The 20,675-nt window shown below is 36.5% G+C and overlaps 3 protein-coding genes across 4 annotated transcripts; 2 read left to right on the top strand and 1 right to left on the bottom strand.

Moving 5' to 3' along the window:
* Positions 1-11,835, top strand: LOC116168025 (putative helicase mov-10-B.1). The gene is made up of 16 exons (XM_031483669.1): positions 1-181; positions 4,774-5,197; positions 5,246-5,585; positions 5,631-5,752; positions 5,806-5,943; positions 5,987-6,167; positions 8,637-8,779; positions 8,831-8,998; positions 9,050-9,203; positions 9,274-9,533; positions 9,582-9,796; positions 9,844-10,135; positions 10,933-11,056; positions 11,106-11,282; positions 11,333-11,504; positions 11,654-11,835. The coding sequence occupies exons 1-16, from the start codon at positions 157-159 to the stop codon at positions 11,710-11,712; spliced, it is 2,994 nt and encodes a 997-aa protein (XP_031339529.1). The 5' UTR covers positions 1-156; the 3' UTR covers positions 11,713-11,835.
* Positions 11,836-11,967: 132 nt separating this feature from the next.
* LOC116168026 (Bardet-Biedl syndrome 7 protein homolog) lies at positions 11,968-16,890 on the top strand. Of its 2 annotated transcripts, XM_031483670.1 has the most exons (14): positions 11,968-12,114; positions 12,175-12,412; positions 12,468-12,582; positions 12,702-12,831; positions 13,533-13,720; positions 13,769-13,955; positions 14,008-14,198; positions 14,788-14,905; positions 14,954-15,106; positions 15,154-15,356; positions 15,400-15,564; positions 15,612-15,721; positions 16,325-16,555; positions 16,601-16,890. In XM_031483670.1, the coding sequence occupies exons 2-14, from the start codon at positions 12,187-12,189 to the stop codon at positions 16,753-16,755; spliced, it is 2,172 nt and encodes a 723-aa protein (XP_031339530.1). In that variant the 5' UTR covers positions 11,968-12,114; positions 12,175-12,186; the 3' UTR covers positions 16,756-16,890. The 2 variants fall into 2 exon arrangements, with proteins under 2 accessions (XP_031339530.1, XP_031339531.1); XM_031483671.1 differs by lacking the exon at positions 11,968-12,114 and having other exon boundaries at positions 12,143-12,412.
* A 4-nt stretch (positions 16,891-16,894) lies between these two features.
* LOC116168027 (alkylated DNA repair protein alkB homolog 8) lies at positions 16,895-20,670 on the bottom strand. The gene is made up of 4 exons (XM_031483672.1): positions 20,530-20,670; positions 17,594-18,694; positions 17,393-17,542; positions 16,895-17,347 (listed from the first exon to the last, which is right to left on the bottom strand). The coding sequence occupies exons 1-4, from the start codon at positions 20,641-20,643 to the stop codon at positions 16,910-16,912; spliced, it is 1,803 nt and encodes a 600-aa protein (XP_031339532.1). The 5' UTR covers positions 20,644-20,670; the 3' UTR covers positions 16,895-16,909.
* Positions 20,671-20,675: the final 5 nt, after the last annotated feature.

Below are 20,675 nucleotides of genomic sequence, written 5' to 3'. Positions count from 1 at the left end.
GCAGCGCCAGTCGTCAACGTAACGTTGTGGTGTGTGTGTCGGTGTTCGCTACGTGTATTGCAATTACCTGCTTTTTTTTGTTATCGCGGCAGATTGACAAGTGTTTTTCCGCATTTTCATATTTCAATAGAAAAGGTCCTGTGATTCCTTCAGAAAATGCCGTTTTATGAGCGTGCAGAAGGTAATTATATAAATAGTGTACATTTGTATGATATCGATTTAAAAATGCGCTTTCTTGCATTTTTACTATAACTTTATTTAAACCTACTCATGAATCATGCCGTATATGACGTAAAGAACATAATCTGTACCAATTTCATTAATTTTCCTTATTGATTGATACACCTACACCGGTTTTCTTTATACACTTTATGGACTGTATAGGAAGTACAAGTACCTAATAAGGTAAAGGAATTCACCGTGCTATGGGTGCAAAAATTTTACTTGTGCAAACGGTACGAGGGGACTTTTATGTAATCTACCAAGATATGAACCAAAGAATTTAATGCAAATCAAAATTGCACATTACGCACCTTCAATCTCTCCACTCTTATTCCACCTTTTCCGTAATAAACGGATACTTCAAAGAATTAGGTAATTCTTTTGGGAGCGCTTCAAAATACGAGTCAAAAAGTCCATAACATCCACTTTTAGGTGATCATCAGAAGCAAATCGTTGACCTGGTAAAACCTGGTAAAGTACCTACTTAACTCGATAAGTAAGACCGACTCACAGGGTGCGCTAAATCCGTACTATAGAGCGGATGCTTAATATAATTCATTACCTAATTAATTAAATTAATATAATTACTGGAAGCCACATTCATCGATAACTTGAAGCTTTTGATCGTTGGGCACCCTATAATAATTATTGAATATCCTATCCTGTCGTTGTAATTGAGCGACTATTTCCCGGTCCATATAGAATTTACCTCGGAATTTAAATATGAGGAAAATATGTATTCGCCAAAATTTAGACGTCTTCGAATTTAATTTTATTTTCATAGTTAAAGTATGGTTATTAATCGAGTGACTTCTTCCAATGTAGGTGTTGGACTCTGGATTTGATATCGAAATCCCGAATTTCACATTATTCTAATCTATGCCATTTGCTACAAAGCCCAAAGGCGAGTACAAAGGTCTGTACACGAAGACAAATTTTTTGATTTTTAAAATTGGAAATGTTTATGGTTTCATACGAGGTTTCATAGGTAGGTATATCGTCGACGTGGTATACAGTTATGAGTTTTTCATTCAAGCAGAAAAGGCAACAGTGTCGCATCAAGTGACGATTGTACCCGATTGTATGACGATTGTACCCGATTGTACCGTACTCGGTAGGTTAAGGAAAAATAGCAGATACTGTCGATTCGGTACTTACTTAATAGTGCGGAATTGTTTTGTTAATTCCAATCTAAAATTCTCGCACATCTCCTTTGATGGTATTACGAGCATGTTACAACGCTTATTATTTAGAAGGGTGGTCCGATTGAATAAAGAGTTATTTGCGTTTTACATGTGGCGTTATCATTTCCAATGTGTCCTATTGTTGCGTGCACTGCGAAATCTGTGATTTTTCAGCGTAACACAACGAAGTTGAGAAAACACTTATTGCTCTTCCGTCGTCTGTCCGTCTCTTCCATCGAGATCTCGGCCATTGATAAGTAAATTCTCAATAAGTAAAACTGCAAAACATTGCCCATTCAACCAATTCTCTATTTTTTATAATAAGAAAGTTACCCATGCAATCCCACCCCAACTGGGACACACTGTATTTATTATATATTATTACCTATATGTATTTTGCATTTTGAAATCCAGGTTTTATCACTCGCACGTTACTAAGAGAGGTATTGCACTCGATATTCCATTGGGGTAAAAAATTACCCCCCCCCCAACTTTTATGTCGGAAGTACACGTTTTGAAGCACCACCGAATTAAACAAAATCTCGATGATGTCGATCGGCCTGTCTGTCTGTACTCTCATTTCGGGGTAAACGGCTTAAAACAAAATTGTGTACACATATTCTTCGACACTAAAGGAAGAACTGAGTAGCTTTTGGCCTGAATTCGCCTGCGCAAGTGCGTCAAATTCTCATTTCCGGCTGAACCTGCTGGAACCAAATTTGGTACACATAAAAGTGCAAAATTTCGCATGCGTAGGTGTGCGGGTGGTATCAGTGCTAGGTACAGCAATTTTTTTTTATTTTATTGGTGACCGGTTGAGTAGCGCCAAAGCTGAGGTGCTACGTTTTTATGGTCCATTCGCCTAAAAGCGTTTGATTTGAGCTAGCATGCGGGGATTAATAAAAACCCAATTTGAACCTGCGAAATTTGAATTACTTGGGTCAATAGGTAGTACCAGTGGCGTTACAGGTATCGGGAAAGTTAGGGGTCACGAAATTAAGTAATTTCAAGAATTTATAGGAGTGTAATTCATTACGATCAGTGGCGCCGTGAAATTTTTTTGTTAAGGGGTCTTGAAAATTTTGATTTTTTTTTTGGAAGTTACAATATTTATGAATTTTACGAGGAAACAATGGCCCGTATGAATAAAAGTGAGCAAATGCTTATACTTGCAAAATTCAAAGTGAATACTCGCAAGTGCCCCTTCATAGTGGTTTGTTTCGCAGCGCTGCACTGTGTCCTGTCCTGCTACTTAGTAGCGCTGCTATATCGCCCAGTGTGAAGGAGCACTTATGAGTATTTACTTTGAATTTTGCAAGTATAAGCATTTGCCCACTTTTATTCATATGGGCCAATGGTAGGTTTTTATCGAGGTTTTTATTATTGCATGGAATTACGATCAGGCCAAGAGTCAACGAAACATCATAATGGGACAATTTCGTTGATTCTCAAATGACTAATTATACCAATATTCATTCTAACGCACAAATTAATATCCTGTACACTGGTTCCGTGTGTTTCGAGAAGTGGTAACGTAACAAAGTTAATAAAAAATACAAATTGGGAGTGGGAAAGTGAGACGTGCAATTCCAAGATATGATTGATAAATGAGATGATGAAATTCACGAAAATCCAGAACAATAAACAAACTCTCAAAATTGAAAATTCAACATTCAACAAAATTTGAACATTTCAATACCAATAACATAATAACGGATAGGTAACAGCTGTGACTTATGAATCTGATATTCCTGGAACCTATAGTAACAATTTCTAAAAGCAATTTTGTCTCGAATTTTGTACTGATATTTAATTTTAATTTCTTTTGTCTCCTATGGTAGACCATTAGACCATGATATTGATGAAGTCAGTGAAACAAATTGTATAAAATATCACATAACTAAATAATTTATATAAAATATAGCGTACATAATGTAATAGACAAAACACACAAAAGAGAATGTAATTCAGTATAAAAATCTGACAAACACTCTTCTACTGAATAGTATCTAACACTGGGACAATAAAAAATTTGTTACCTCCAACGTAAATTGTTTATCTCAGGTTTCAGACCTGAAACATTCTGGGTTTCTTAAAAGGTGCCCATATATCTTGGATTGTTTTCTGACATACTTAGTCTATTCTTACCACGCCGCCCGCGTATAGTATATTGCTCGGTATATTGTCTCCAACTTTAGTAGTAGAGTAGCTTTAATTTATTAAGCCTAAAAATTCCTATTCCAAAATGGAGACGATAAAGAAATTCGATCTCCACGAAACATTTTAAATAATTGCACGCAAAATTAATTATTTAGAAATATTCGAAAAAGTTACTAGTATCCACAAATTCAAACAATCCGAAAAATTGGGAGCGTTAAATAAAGGGCAAAAATTCAAAAAGAAAATTGAAAAATTCACAATTTCAAAAAATTTGTAAAGGCAATATCTCTGTAGTACTTCTGTTTAAATAATTTGCAAATAACCAAAAATTTCACAAAAAAAAAATATTTGTTGACGGCCAAGCAATCGTATTTTAATTACTATTAATTTATTTATATTAAATTAATTAAATTAAATTTAATATTTTATATTAAATAAAATTCTATTGTTGAAGGTACGGTTACTTTAGAATCCGTCAATATGACGGAGAAACGCCAACCTAAAAAATGCAACAATTTGAGAATATTTTTCATGAAAAATTCTTTTTTATTTTAGTCTCGTTAAAATTAAGACGACTTTCTTTGGTTTCTTTCCACAGGGCATTCAAAGATAAGTGGCATGGTATTGATTTAGGTTTGAATTTCTGCTGTTAAACAATCTTTATTTTGTGAGTTGATTTTTTCTGGTATTGTTGTATTGTCTTCTCGTCTCTCTAGATTTTTTCGAACATTTCTGTGTTTCCCTAGAATTTGATGGTGCCCAATTTCTCGCGTACTAACATAAGTACATATACCAATTTGTGAAGTTTCCAGTTTCCTTTACAGAAAACTGACCAGTACATATGGTGGGGAGGAATTAACATCTCGTGAAAAGTATCTAATTCAGTTATCCTTTCGTCAAGTACTCTTTAATGTATTTGTTATAAATAACAATTTTATTTTTCTTTGAACCACGTTGCCGGAACGCGTAACAATATTTTTAAGTAATTACGCTAGGCGTAATAGTTACATATACAAGTGAAGGTTACCAGAGACAAGTACAAAAAATTACGATGAGCTAAGTAGCGACTGTCGATAGGTTTTACTATTAAATATGATTCATTTCATGAAATTTTGTGTCATTATGGCTGCATTTTTATGCTCAAATTACATACAACAATATGAAATTATTGTACCTACCTCCATGCGTTTTTTTTTGTATTTTTCAGGTATAATGCTAAAGTATTTATATTTCCTGAATGAAAAAAAGGTTCTTACGGACTATAAAATAAAGAAGGAGCACGCGAGAAACCTTTTCATGGCCGAATTTAAACCGGAACACAACATTACAAAATTTCCTTTTTCCACCATGTATCGGTTCATGTTAGACTGGGGATTAATACATTATCGAAGTAGAAGAACCGAGTTTATACATTTCAAGGAAGAAACGTTTGCCTACTCTATGAGATATTTTACCCAGTCTGATTTAAAAGTTAAAGTTGACAGCGTTACAGCCCAGCCTCCCGCCGCTAGCAAAAAAAAGAATAAGAAGCACGAATGCAAGACGTGCCAACTGTATTTCTTAAATGCTAGCCTGTTGGTTCAGCACGAGAGCTCGGAAACACATCTGCAGAAGAAGAGCTGGATCGAAACGTAAGCTTGGTTGATTTCTTTTTGTCTGGTTTACTGGTGTAATTTTAGTCATAACGCGACTTTAACGTCGGAAATTGCTGTTGAAGTTGTAAAAGGTCATGGTGGAGGGCCCGAAACTATAGTCCTAAGACAGAGAGAAAAACATACCATCTTCTTGCACCTTTTAAACCAGAGTTCAGACGATCACATTATTCTGGTAACGTCCCATACATCGTCATCCTACATCGCAATACGTCAAAGCCATTCCCCACATTTACTGGCTGTGAATTGTAAAGAAACAGTCGAGCTAACAGCAACATTCCCGGAGTGCATTTTCTGGAGTTACAAATTAACGTTCTACTTACAAAATGTGAATACAAAAACGTATTTCTTTGTACTTAAGGAACTTGTAAGTATTTCTTCAGTTTCCAACGTTGCTACAAAGACAAAGTAGATATTTCAGGTGCAATCAGAGTTAGTAGACGATTTGGGCCCAACAGAACCGTACCGTAAAGAGATTCAGCAAAACATTCGTAATGGGGAAGCAGAAATAGTTCCAGGGGTGCCCCCGCCACCGTAAATATTTCTTCAAAATGTTTTCTTCTGCTGATGTATTTCTTATTTTTTAGAACTTCGTCCCAGTATCTTTACAAGATCAAATTCCAGCAATACCCTCTTCCCCCCTACATGGTGGTATTGTTGGACAATAACTTGACACAGTTTTCAAATATGGAGGTGATTGAAAATAATATGCTCACATACATAAAGTAAGTGATAACCGTCTGAAATTAAAAGTTAAGATTTTAATAGGAGACAATTGGCGTACTACTCTAACATTTCCACACTGGATGCGAAAAATTATTTCAATATCAATCAGTTACGGTTATACATGGAGGAATATCAGATGAAGATTGACATTCGTTCTTACGATGCTAAAGATCAGATACTTCACGAAGCTAAAGGGTTTCCAAGTCATTGTTTCGAATTATTCGTAAGTATCCATAATAGGAAGGTATGATTTTCACTTACATGACCAAGATCAATATAGAGTAGTTGAAGAAAAGTTTTGTAATTTCTAAGGCTGGCATTGTTTTTTCGTATTGATTGCGAAAAAAAATGAGGCGGTAAATTTTGTTCAGCCGAATAATGCAGGTAGGTATTTCGTTAAATTTTAAGTATTTTCAGTTTGTAAGAGAAGTGTTTGACTCAGATAATCTTTTGTGGTTTGTGGTTGGACAGCTTTATCGGAATTCAGTCATTAGGAACGTACACACGAATTTGAGATTCTGCTGGGAGTTGTACTAGTGGGCGCGACCACGAAAACGCTATCAGCGAAAAGTTTTTAATTCATTAGTTTTTTGCTGTTTAAATAGGGCTTTTGGATGAGTTGATGTTTTCGCGGTTTTCCGCGTCGCGGTAATCTTTAGAGTCAAATAGAAACAAAATTACAAGTTCAAATGCCCTGAAATTTTAGTATATTGTAAATTGAACCTTTCTCAATAAGCATACATACACATTTTTAGGTACTTTCAATATTTAATTTTTGTAAACACTAGAGCCGATTTTGTACCAGTTGTTTTTCTCCGAAACGGATGGCCGCGTCATTGTCTTCGGCGTAATGCCAGCAATACAATAATTACTAAATTCAAAAATGTAGTAGAACGAAATAGGTTTTAATTTGGTACAAGTCCCATTAAAATCGACCCAATGGTTATTTTTTTATTAAGCCTCAAACTCGAGTGCAACATTTTTGCGTCGACGGTAGATCTTCGGACTGGATTTCCGATATAATTTTATGCAACCTTTCAGTGTGCATTCTGGGCGCATTCCAGCTTGCGCTGCGAATTTCCTCCAGATGTTACCGACTTAGGGGTTTATCGTCGAGGTCCTACAGTACGTAATTGTGGTCTCACCAGAGACTTGTTATAACTAGACTGCGCTTAACGTATCTAAGGTGTTGTCGACACAGTATGCAACACACAATGCACTGCGGGGCAAAAATCGCTAAGATGATGTGCAATATAATGAAATAAGCTGTTATTTTAGATGTTCCGTCCATTAATAATTCTTGTGATTAGCTCGAATTAGTGAACAGATAAATTTCTGTTGAGAATAAACCAATAAACTTAGGTTAACTCGTGCCTATCAACATGTACTCTGTCGATAAATTTTTAAATAATATGCTGATTTTCAACAGATAAAAGTTTAAAGGGCCAATGGATCAGAGCCATTCGAAGAGAAAAATGTACTCCCACCATAGTGCATTTGCGGGGAATGAAGCCGATTTTAGAAAGGTACCGACGAAGGTGTTAAACAATAATGCAATACCGAACGTTTTCGACTTTCCCATTCAGTTAAAATAACGTAGAACTATTATTCGACATCATTTACCAGCAAGACAACAGCAGTACCTATTTGCCTATTAGGTGTTTTCTTACAAGAAAAATAGCTAAGTCTATGTTCCATATGTGCAAGCGCAGATGCGATATTCGGATCGGAGAGACAGTCAAAGCTTTTAACTAGAAAAAATCGTGAAGGATTGTTGCACGTATCAAGCGATGCATTAAAAATTTGCCAAATTGCTGAAAATGTGTTCAGGTTTTTCATTCAAACCACACCACACCGCGTTGTAAACAAAATGGTTATCAGCAGTCTAAGAAAAACAAATAACAGTTACAGCCCATTTGGGTTTTTGGGTAGGAATATATTGAATCAAAATCCGCTAAATAATCATATCTTACTACTTACAAGTTTAGTTTTAAGAGTATATTTTCCCATACGTGTTCACGACCAAAATACACATATAAATCAAATTAGGACTAGAGTAAGGCAGTTATATACCAATTTAGTTCAAATAAAATACTAATAAATTCCATTAAAACAGTTAACAGCTATATGTTATCTTTTTTTGCTACTAAAATTTAGAATAAACATGGCTAAAGCAAGCTGCAGAACGTACGTCTGCCCCGCGATGAACAGTTGGTTGCCTATCCTATCTTGACAACAGGCGTTTATAGTAAAATCTACGTTACGCGCAGTCTAGTTATAACAAGTCTCTGGGTCTCACAGACACTTTGAGACGTTGTTAAGCACCCATTCCTACTCTTACATGTTTTTAAACTTCCTTAAGGGTCAAATCTAAAATAGCTTGCAGTTTCACCTTCGGAAAAAATGTTTCCAACGATGTCATTTGGCCTATTATTCTATTTCAAACTAGCCTTTGCCCTCCACCTCGCACATAAACATTACCCTCTGTCTTAACTCAGTTTTTCCCCGTTCCCATGGGAATTTCGGGAAGTATTTACCCCTCACCAGTATGCTTGCTCTACTTTCTCGTTCACGGACAGATAACCAATTTTTATTGCAGAAGTTTGTATGTAAAAGTTTATCCTTGTAACTACTTTCCACATATGTACTAGTTTTAACCGAATGTCAAGTATTGCATTAATTTATTTTGTAGGTTCCCGGATTGGCTGAACACAGGCCATCAGTTCTTCGTGGTGATTCTGTATATATTCGAGAAACACCTGACTCTAATATAAAATATGAAGGTATAGTCCACAAAGTTACCCAAAACAGTTGCATACTCGGACTGAGCTATAAGTACGCATATTAACTTTCCTTAATCTTCAACATTAAGCCGATTTATTATAGATTTGCAGAAACCGTACATGTAAAAAATAAAAAGTATGCGGTATCATTTACTTTCAATAGATTTCCAATTCGTGCAGAACATCAGGCAAATGAACTGGTAAAAAAACATGAGATTATCCCACTGCTATGCCCATCAAAGTTATCGGCCAATCCTTTAACTGTTAATAAGTACCTAATAGTGCCTTGTGAGGAAAATAAGTTTATTTGTAATTTTTTTAGGTTGGTATGGTATAACGCTGGCATTGGAACGAATGAAAAGCAGCAGGAAGCTATTCATCACATTGTTTCTGAAACTGCGCGGCCTTATCCGTATTTGGTTTTTGGCCCTCCGGGTACGGGAAAAACCATCACTTTGGTAGAAGCAATTTTACAGGTATTTTGTCTCTAATGCGCTCTCGTGCTTTTCTATAGTTATCTCAGTTTACACGTTATATTTTCTCCAGATACGAAAACTAAAACCGGAAAAGAAGATTCTGGTTTCTGCACCCACAAATTCGGCGGCCGATGAAATAACAAAACGACTTATCAGTTATAGCGTTTCAAAGATGGCGATGTTTAGATATGTGGCACCTAGTCACGCTTATGATTTAATTGACACGGACGTGAAACCGTACACAAACTTTCGCGATGAGTTTTATCATCCGGAGAATAGCGAAATATTAAAGTACAGCATTGTAGTTACTACGTTAATTACGGCGTTTAGGTAACTGATATAGAAAGGTTCTTCGGGTATTACAGTGTGATTTATTAGGCTAGTAAACGGCGGAACTCCACCCAATCATTTTTCGTACGTATTCATCGACGAGAGTGGCCAAGCCACCGAAACAGAAACTCTGATTCCTATCGCCGGAATTCTTAGCAATATTGAAAGTAAAGGCGTAATTAATGGACAAATTATTTTGGCTGGCGATCCAAAGCAGTTAGGTCCCGTAATCCACTCAAATAAAGCAAAGAACTATGGTTTCGGTAACGGGAAAACCTGGTTGAATTGTATATCAAAGTTTTTTCCTTAGGTATGTCCATGTTGGAGAGGCTTATGACACATTGCGCACCATATGCAAAAAATAAAGACACAGATACATACGATAGCAATGTTTTGACAAAGTTAGTTAATAGCTACCGATCTCATCCGGCCATTTTGAGAACATCAAACAAGTTGTTCTATGATAACGAATTGAAACCACCACCCCAAGATCACCATTTGCAAAATGTTGCATTAGGTTGGTCTGAACTACCAAATAAGAATTTCCCCGTCTTGTTTCACAGTGTAGTCGGAAAAGATGAGCGGGAGTCTAACTCGCCTAGGTATGTATTAAATGTTACTCATGGCCGATGCAGAGAAGAAAAAATATGTGTTTTGTTTTGTGATTTTCTTGACGAAAAGATTCTTTAGCTTTTGTGTGTGTATACCAAACACCATCCCGACTTCGTGATTCCATCAGGTCTTTTCTTGTATTTTCTGTAACAACCATTGGGTTCGCGTACTACACGTAGGGAATTTCTGCTGAAGTCAGAGGGCGTTTGATAATATCATTAATCGTATCAGGTGGGGCTTTCGCCCAGCACTCAAAATTATCTGATCAGGACATGGGAACACAATGAACGGTGAACCAACACATTAAACAGATCTGCCAGCTTTTACAACTTACATTTGCTTAATACGTAACTTTGGTAATCCAGAACTGGTTTGATGAGGTTAAGAAATTATTGTAAACGCTGATGGGGTGATAAAATTTTAATTTCACTCCAACTCCAGGCACAGAACCTTTACTTAGCGAAACTGTCCGTCAAATTAAACGCAACAGTGACGTACGCTTTTACAATGGACCCGAAAACAACATCGTTTATTTTTCGTATTTAAAAGAGAAACTACCCCCATTCAAAAATTCCATATCGTTGTTTCCTGGCGATACTCGAAACTGCTGCGTCGACCGAATGGATGAACCACATGCGTTGCTTATCTCGCACGTATTGTTATCACATAACTAATTAACCCTTTATGATCTGTGCATGGAAAATGCGTTAAAGTTACTCGCAAACCTTTTTACTTGTTACATATAAATCATCCACAAGCTTTCATTTGATAAAAATGTATGTTTTAGCTTTTTTAACCTACAAGAAGTAGACGTAGTGGTTAGTTACTTACAAAAACTAATTGGGAATCGTCTGAGCGGTATGAAAATTGAACAAAGCCATATTGGCGTTATTACACCTTACCGCAAACAGGTAGCGCAATTATTAGCAGACATAAATGATCGAGACAAATTCGTTTCAGGTTTATAAATTAAAAGCAGCTTGTACGAAAAAGAGGTGGGACAAGTTGAGGATAGGAAGCGTGGAACAGTTTCAAGGGCAGGAACGGTTAATTATTATCGTGTCGACAGTTCGATCCGACATCAACTTCGCCGCTGAAGACATAAAGTTTCATTTAGGTTTCGTGCAAAACGCTAAGGTTACATTGTCAATGTGTTTCTGTGGTCGTTTGAAATAATGTCATTGTAGAGATTTAATGTTGCCATCACCCGTGCAAAGGCACTATTAATTGTAATAGGTAATCCCAATCTATTACAATTAGATACCTATTGGAAGGATTTTATACAGTATTGTATAGAGAATGGATCAGTAGCCGGCACCAAGTTTCAATTGTCTGATGATGTGGTACCATTGCAGAATGGTAATTTTTTTTTAAATATTTAAACCTGTTTGCCGAATGTTTTAACTATAATATTGTCTAAAGATATAAGCAGTACAATAATGCCAATATTACCTCCACTGAATGTGTGGACAACAAATTCAGATTTTTAGGTCATTATCTTTTTTCAGGTATACCTAATGAAGATATTAAAGAAGAGGACGTAAATTTCTCACGAGGTAACGTTTAATTTTAAACGTTTGACTGCCATTTTTCCTAGAAGTTACCATTTTTGTTAGGTGCATTTCTTGATTTACTTAGAATGTTAAGTGTATTAAGTTTGTTCTTTTTTAAATATAGTTTTTTTTTTAATTTTTATGTAATTAACTTTGCATTCATGACCCAAAGAGTGATTTCAACTCCTGCAACTTTATGTTCGTCAGTAAAACTTTAGGGACTTTTTGGAGAAATTAGGGTTTACCTCAAAAAAGATCTTGTAACAAATTTTGCGCAGATTGTAAAACATTTGACATTTAACATTGTGCCATCTTCCTTCAAACAAAGGAGAAACAGAAACTGACATGAAATTATCCTTGCCAATCGAAAATGACCACCTGTTTGAAAGCAGTTTGTTTGTGTCAAAATTGCTAAGGTAACATTGATTGTGGTACAGTGTACAGAACAACAAAGTATAATGACATTTTTCGTGTAGTGTTAATCTAAAATGGAGCTAGAATTACATCGTGTGGATTACAACATAGTAGGAATCACTTCAAAGTCATGCATGAAATTGTTACCACACACAAAAACCGGAGAGCAACAAAAGGTGGTAATAGCAGATAATGAAGGAATTTTACAAGTGTTCTCGGTAAAAAAAGAGGATATCCAATTACAATTTAAAACACTTCCTGGTCACAAAATTACATCGGTGCAATTAAGTGGAGAACCTGGTAAGCTGCTAAATAACTGAGTTGTTGTCGTCAACTGTATTTTAATCACTAACAGGTACAGTGTGCGATAAAATTTTCGCATCTTCAGAAAATGAGGTTCGTGGGTTTACAAGGAAAGGAAAATTGTTTCTAAGCTTCGACTCAAATATGACCGAGCCAATTACATCGATGTAAGTTTTCAATACCACAGGGACTTTAAACAGTAATCTCTTTCCATTTTTTTTTGCACTTAACGTTTTAGAAAATTTACTTTAATTGTATAAAGTGAACTGTAAGACTGATGTTTTAGGTATGTCCTTGGAAATGACCTGTTTCTGTGTGGCAAACACACGTATAATCACTACAAAGACTGTAAAGATATTGGTTCATATTTATGTGGAGATTGCATTGTCGATGTAATTGCGTTACACACGAATAAAGTAAGTGGTGTGATTCTATTATTTTCTTCGGGTAAGTATAATTGATTGGTGATCGTGAGATCAACAAAACTGCTATATTACCTTACTAGGTTGGACTAACACCAACACACTACTTCTTGGAGTGGCAGGCTCTTTTTACACACAAAAATTTAAACACATTCAAAATACTTTTGGAGATCTTCACACTTTCAGTTTTTATCTCGCCAACATCCGTCTCATCCAGACGTCTTATTTTTTTTACACCTAATTCTCGAAATCTGGAAAAATTCCCTCCCAAAAAGCATCAATTTTTAGATTACCATTACCAAAACTATGCATGGTGAATTTTCTCACGTTGAAATTAGCCCATAAATGAAAAATTTCAACATAGCAGACAAGATCATGGTATTGCAATAAACATTATTATTATTATCGCACTCCAAAATAGAGAAATACCACTAGAGGAAAAATAGTGACACAAATTACATGTAAAAGTTACTCACGTTTCACTTTCCAAAACAGAATCTCTGGAAATAATTCATGCCCCCCCCCCCCCTTAAGAAAACAAAATTTGATCCGTTTTGTAAAGGAATTGCTTTACTCGAAAAATCCCTTCTTTGTTATTGCACTCACATTTAAATTATTTTTTCTCATTAAATTGTTATAATAGCCCATCTGCTCACCGGGTCTACAATTTTGCCATTATGTCATGTATTTTGCAGTCTCACAGGCTAGTTGCATTGATAGCTTGCGAAGGAAGAATGATACGTGCGTTGGAGCACGCAAGGGTTACCTTAAGTATGGAAGTAGAAAGTTCGCCCACAGTTTTGCACGTTTATGACGATAACGACATCAGATCGGTTCTCTTTGGTACAATAGATGGACGAATTGGACTGCTGGACATTGAAAAGTAATAGCTTTAAATAATTATTGGTCAACTAACTTCGCAATTTGATAGGACTCAATCATTTAGTAAATGGATTATTCAGGATAATCAATATACAAGTGCGATATCGTGCATGGACAGCTACAAAATGGTTCAAATTGAGCATAAAAATGTAATTGTCGGTCGACAAGATGGCAATATTGAAGTGTACGCAATAGATTTGAGTGACAAAGAAGCATCAGTATTGCTGTATACTACGGTATGTACACAAAATTTGATCCAAGTAAGGGTAACCGTAAAATATGTTTCAGAATTGCAACGAAAGTGTAACCTCGCTTTGTTGCGGCATTATTGGCGAGGCCAATTACGATGAGATTCTTGTAGCGACATACACGGGAAGAATTTTTGGACTTACAACTCAATCTGTAGAGCGTAACCTTAATACAGATTCAAAGAATTATTATTTTACAACCGAATCTGTCCAGAGAATCAGTAAACTTAAGTAAATATTATTTCAATGCTTCTACAGCGAACATGAAGTAGCCTTGTTTATGCCTTTTGACCTCTTAACTTTCATAGTTTTTTTCATCTGTGCACCCTACGTCCTGTTCACTGAGTTATACAGTGATGTTCATGTAGAAGTAGACATAGGGATTTCCTATGTCTACTTTTACATGGTAAAAAGTCTCCTGAAAGACGCCTAATTTTATGCAACCAAAGTAACTACCTACAACAAATGAGGATCTGCCTGTCATATTAATTAATTTGAATATGATCGCTTTGACTTCCCTATTCTAATTTCGATTCGTATGCGATGTATTCAACTAAAGGAAAAGTTGATATTTCCAATTGGTATAGTGCCGATAACAGTTAAAGATTAAGCGATTTATTTTCTGTGAAGCTAAAGCAACAATATTCAAATAATTAATATGACAGCCAGATCTTTATTTGTTTGAAGATGTTATTTTGGTTGCATAAAATTAGGAGTCTTTCAGGAGACTTTTTATCATGTAAAAGTAGAGATGGGAAATCCCTATGTCTACTTCTACATGACTATCACTGTATACATAGACTTACATTTTGCAATTTAGGAATGAAATTGAAGAATTACAAATAAAAGTCACTAAGGAACGTGAAAAATATCAAGCATCCACCCATTCATACATGGAGGAAATGTCCGCAATTCCACTGTTATCTATTAAAGATTCTGTGCGTAAAGTCTAGCCTCGACTATTTAATCATACCAATATGTTTTAGATGGTGCAGTCGAAACAAGACGCTTCTTACGTTCTCACCCTAGAAGTTCCCACAGCAATCGACAATGTTCTGTTACAAAGTAACGTTCCTGTGGACTTGCTTGATGTGGAAAAGAATTCTGCAGTTGTTAGCTTTAGTGAAGCGGAACCACATGTAATTATAGCCTCTTGTGTATGAATTGTCAGTACTAAGGATTGTAGAATGGGAATTTTCTATTGGCTACTTATCGCTGTCAAATTAACACGAATAGGTTGGAGTTAAAAATTAGAACAATTGAAGGGCAGTATGGCACCTTGCAAGCTTATGTGACCCCAATCATTCAGCCGAAGTGTTGTCAAGTTCGCCTTTTCGAAATTAAACCCTTATCAATGCATTTTAGAGTGCATTCAATTGAAAAGAAGAGGTACCTCCTTTTTAACACGCCAATCTTAATGAATTATTTTTAGGCCTTTTAATTTGTTAACAATAAAAGGTCCGTTCAGTTTGGCGGAGATACATTCATGGGTCTTTCAGTGTGTACCTGAAGTTCCAGAAAAACCTCAATTTATTGATGCGACAGTTTTGTTTTTTGAATCTACATTTCTAGGAACTCATCTCGAGTGCAACTTTCAGTAAGTTGTCGTTTTAGATGTGGTAAGGCTACAGGTTTCCGTTTTAGAAAAGGCGAGGCTAAGTTTGCATCTGATAACATTTCAACGATTTCGATTATTAGGGAGTTTTTGACCAAGGAAGCAACGAAAAAGAAAATAAAAATTGATATTAATGTGGGTAAGTATAACACATTTCACCCTTTTTTTTATGCAGTGTGGCTGGTAAGTATGTAAAAAAAATTGAGTGGTTGAGGGAGCCGAAGCGAATTTTTTTCTAAATAACTCATTGATCCAAAATGTTCCCTAAAAAGTCCCAAAGGCGGACCCTGGGAAAGGTATCGAAACGGCTGCGAATCGGATGTCAGCCTACAGAGATCTTGCGGGCAGCCGTGATCGGCTTCTAGCGAAGGATTTGAGGGAGGATTACGGCACACTGACACAGTAGCGCGCGAACGCAAGCAACAAAGCACAAATTAATTAGCGGTAGTTACGAGAAATCAAATGCAGGAAATACATACCACCCAAAGTTAATTATGTTCTCTGCTGTTTGAGCTAAAACTTTGCCACCTTCCCCTTCTCACTTGAGGAAAGCAGCAAAGCATACGCGCCCAATCAAAAATAAATAAAACTGCTACCCTGAACTGAAATAAAACTTCACAGGCTTGCAATGGGAATCTCTTTCACTTTCATTGGAGGCTTGAAAGTGAATGGTGATTACCAATTATAACTACGACATATAAGTAAAAGTATTTCCATAATATGTATTTTGTTTTTTGTTTAGTTATCAATGACGACAGTATTAATCACATATTAAAACTGATCGATCCAAAACTACAATCCCACGCGAAATTGTCTAAAGAAATATCTCTGCTTGACGCACTACACGAATTGGGCGTAAACGACACGGAAACTATAAAAGCGTTATCAACTGAGTACCAAAACTTACTGGAGAAAGACAAGGAGTTGAGGGCTGAGTTCAGCAATCAACCGGCCTACTTAGACCGCCTCTATGGTAAGTCTACTCTCATATGTCTAATAACGTATATCAACATTTTAGGAATCACCACGGATTTGTATATAGATTATTACAAATTCAAAGGTACGAGCGTTAAGTCGAAAATTCCCAAGTTGTTGACAATTTTGGATAATTATAACTATAAAAATTTGTTGCTCTTTTTTCGGCCCGAGTTTGAAACTTCAGATTCAATATAGTTTTCATACCCCACAACCATGGTGGTATTTGTTTTTGATATGTTAACGTTTACTGTATTAAAAAAAAACTATTAAATTAAACATTTCAACTTTTTGTTCTTGTCTTTTGGCCTTTTAAAAATAAATAAAATAACCAAATTATATTATTGTTAAATCATTTTTTGACTTTCTTTAATAGAATGCACCAATTCCCCTGATCATAGTATGTCTTAACAATTTCAACATTAACTACATTATTACATAATTCTTCTAACTCACCCTCATCAAAAACATGATAGAACCTTAAAAATAGTTTTTCCGATTGACTGTCGTCTTCCGTATTTCGTTCTTTCAATTTCCATGGCACCAACACATCTTGATGTTGAAATTGTGTTCGGTTCGTGTGTACTGGTAAAGTGATGTTAGCTTCAGTTACAGCAACCTTTTCTACTTTGTCTTCCAGTTTTTTGTCATCCTTCCTGTTTCTCCGATCTTGCTTAAGATAGCTCGATTTTTGCTCTTTGCATTGATCCTTAGCCCAGACATATATTAAAATTCTTCCGTTTATTCTTACAACTCGTACCAATTCTTCAATTGCTTTCAGTCTCCTTTCCTATACGTGAGCCAATAACTAAAAACCTTATGGTCTTATACTCACTGAGTTTGCCAGATGGTGAATTACTGCAATACTAATCGCTCCATCTACACTTTCATCTCTAAACGGAATATTGAGACAATTACTGGTAAACACATGTAGCCCTCTTTCTTGGCAAAGACTTATTAGAGATGTGCTTGAATCAAAACCCACCTGAAATTAATCTGCCCAATTTTCAATTTGTAACTGTTATTATTACCTTACCTTAAATATACGCTCGTTACACTTTAAATATTTTCCATTTCCACATCCAGCATCCATCAAAACAGAGCCTAATTCGAATGAATCAATAAAATTGACCACATTCGGCCATGGTTTGTGACGTGTATCACTAAAATGGTCCGCAATATTCTCGTATATTTCGTGAACGTGAGCTTTTTCTAACTGGGAGGCTGATCGATTAACGAGCTCATTGGCACTGCTAGTCAGGTATGTGTCGCATCTCTGGGTGAACCTACATTTACACTCGCCCATTAAAACTGTTCGAAAGGTAAACGAAACCCTGGTGGCACGTTGCAGAACTTTCAATCCGGATGGCAGGGAAACTATATCGGTTTTTCTCGGGGTGATACCATGGGTCCAATTGTACCTTGACTCGCCGGACATGATCAGCAATGATCTTCGTTTTAAGAAGATAGGTATGTGCATTCCATTGTCGTGACGGAATTCCATTATGATGGAAGAGGAGAGGGATAATGATAGAATGGGATCTTGAAATGCGCTGTGTGTGTCGATGTGAGGGGGAATTCCCTGGCCAGGTTGATACTTATTTATGGTAAGCTGATCGGGTTGAAAGTGATCCGAATAACCACGTTCCTTTAAACGAGCCCACAAAAAATCGCACTTTTCAGGAACACCGCCCGGTAAGGGTTTGTCTTTATCAACATTGTTGTTGTCATATCTGAACTCATAGCCGTAGTGCATTACTTGGCGATGCTTCAGCGTGGAACTATTGTCTTGGTCGTCGAAGCACGCCAAACCCAGCAATAATTCCTCTTCTTTTTCTGTAACGAAGTCCTCGATGATTATTAGTCCAGGTGGAAGATCATTATTACAATTAGAATTTTCCGGCAATTCTTGAACAAAGGATAATAGCAACGGTTTGCCATCTTGGGCAAGATTTAATTTTCCATTAATACTTTCATATGCCCGTGCAGCACCATCTATCGTTTTAAATGAAATGAACGCGCAAGACTTTCCCGTCATCATCTTGATCTTTTCCAAAGGGCCATATTCACCGAAATGTTGAAATATTTCGTCTTCAGAGAGTCCATTCACGAGTCCCGAGTTACATATCACCAAGTTCTGCAACAAATGCAAAGTTTAAACCAGCCCTGCCTCTCCCCCACTCAATGAATTTGATTATCCTTTGGGGCAAGCGTTTTTAGGTTCACAGCCAGTTTCTCTCAATAAAAGATAGGGCCCTGTTTAGCCTAAGCCGGGAATGTCTCGCAGGTCCTGCACTCTTAAATTGGCTAAACGCGTTGGCCGCCCATCTCAGAGATTCCTGCTTCCAGGAAACGTGAGAGCCTCACCCGCGGTAGACGATATTGGCCGCATGGAAGCCTCGATGTCCCAACCCCCCTCATTTGATTTGAACAAATTAAAAAAAAAACTCGTCACTCTTGGACCTCTATACAAGACACTCTTCAGAGATTTTCAATACAAAGTTTCATTTGGGAGAAATTACCATCAATTTTATTTTTTTATATGACCCATAAAAAAGTACAATATGTCGTACTATATTGTGTAGCATTTTTTATTAAGAATGCAACCATGTACGGGGACACCAAAAAACAAGAGTTTAAAACTGTTGGTTTCAAAAGGATGGTGCACCCGCGCACAACGCTCTAACCGTGCGAGAATAACTACACATATTTTCCCGGAAAATTGAAAATTTGACCGATAGGCATTTTCGCACGATTCATGGTGCCTTTCTTAGAGAGGCTAGAGATGTGCCCAGAGAAAAAGGCGCATTCAATTCGGAAATTGTAGAAATAAGCGTATTCCGTAGTCCAAAGCCCTATACTATCCTTAACGCTACGTTATTGTAGTTATCTATATGGGTAAAATGGGTTCAGGTGTAATTAGTGTGGAAATCAATGACCTTGTAACAGGTGCGAGTAGTACCTTAGTGTAAAGACACTATGGTAGTACCTACCTTAAACATAAACTTGAACTAATTTGTGCTTATATTGTACATTGTGGGGCGATAAGGACTTCTTTTTCGTTTCGTTTTGTAGGTTCTAGTAGCCCTGGGGTAGTGAATGTAGGAGGTGGGCGTGGGTGTTGTGTGAGTAGGTTGTTGGTGGACGAAGAATTTTATGGACTTTTATTCTACAGGATTATACGATTATTATTTTTTTAAATTGCTTATCCACATCTGCGAACCCAACACGTGGACCAAAGGGGGCCGAGTTCGTATGAAGCCTCGTATGAAGCACTCTCCAGCTTTGGAACCGGTTTGAGGGGAGAGGATCCAGGAGTACGTACGCTGTTGAAATTCCTTGATTTTGAAGGGTAGGTTCAAATTAAGAGGTGGTTTCTCTTTTATTGTGAGGGAAATATTGAATCATTGCACAACAATGTCAATGGCATCAGCTTTTCGTTTTATTACCTAATAAATGTCAGTTTACATTGGAGAGTAGAACTGGGTAATTGACTAACCGAAGTAAAATGAAAACGGAACAAAATTATATTACATTACGAACTGGGAATTACCGACCAGAGGTAGGTGACTAGTGACTAATTAGGTAATTTAATTAAGAACTCAGTGGCGTGGCGGTCGCATTGAAATTAATTAAGGGAACATGGGATAAACCTTGGATTTTAAATTATTTCAATGATTTTGAACAAAAAAGGCGGCTAAAATATACCCTCTCGAAAACGTAAGGGTACGGCACTGACGTAATCACACAATGCTCAATATCAGTTACGCCACTGGCGAAAATTTAATTTTGCTAAGGGATAAAAACTCTGATAGAAATCTTTGTCAATTTCTGACGAATTACCAGATGAATATTTGGAAAGCAGTGATGTTGAGTAACTTGTGTTTACAAGCCGAACAATTGATTATTTACAATTTGAAAATACAGTTATATACAACTACCAACCGTCGAAACGAAAAAGTTACTGCTTACCTTCGTAACGTTATTAGTGCATGTGATACCAGTTTGTTTTTCGACAACATGTTGTGATTTTTTCATTTTTCTGTCTAATTTTCTTCCCTGCTTACGCGAATGTTCGTTTTGCATTATTAAACCGAATTTGGAACGATACAATTTTG

The sequence above is a fragment of the Photinus pyralis genome, unplaced genomic scaffold, assembly GCF_008802855.1.
Source record: "Photinus pyralis isolate 1611_PpyrPB1 unplaced genomic scaffold, Ppyr1.3 Ppyr1.4_LG4, whole genome shotgun sequence".
Lineage (NCBI taxonomy): Eukaryota > Metazoa > Arthropoda > Insecta > Coleoptera > Lampyridae > Photinus > Photinus pyralis.
Note: the sequence above shows the minus strand (reverse complement) of the source record. Positions and strands in the feature narration are given on the sequence as shown.

Coding starts and splice junctions, on each gene's coding strand:
- LOC116168025 (XM_031483669.1), top strand. CDS start 157: ATGCCGTTTTATGAGCGTGCAGAAG. Junction 5,944..5,986: donor AATATGCTCACATACATAAA/GTAAGTGATAAC, acceptor AGATTTTAATAG/GAGACAATTGGCGTACTACT. Junction 10,136..10,932: donor CGGGAGTCTAACTCGCCTAG/GTATGTATTAAA, acceptor TGTATGTTTTAG/CTTTTTTAACCTACAAGAAG.
- LOC116168026 (XM_031483670.1), top strand. CDS start 12,187: ATGGAGCTAGAATTACATCGTGTGGATTACAACATAGTAGGAATCACT. Junction 15,357..15,399: donor CATTCAATTGAAAAGAAGAG/GTACCTCCTTTT, acceptor AATTATTTTTAG/GCCTTTTAATTTGTTAACAA. Junction 15,565..15,611: donor CATCTCGAGTGCAACTTTCA/GTAAGTTGTCGT, acceptor TTTCCGTTTTAG/AAAAGGCGAGGCTAAGTTTG.
- LOC116168027 (XM_031483672.1), bottom strand. CDS start 20,643: ATGCAAAACGAACATTCGCGTAAGCAGGGAAGAAAATTAGACAGAAAA. Junction 18,695..20,529: donor GCACTAATAACGTTACGAAG/GTAAGCAGTAAC, acceptor CATTTGTTGCAG/AACTTGGTGATATGTAACTC. Junction 17,348..17,392: donor TTCACCATCTGGCAAACTCA/GTGAGTATAAGA, acceptor GCTCACGTATAG/GAAAGGAGACTGAAAGCAAT.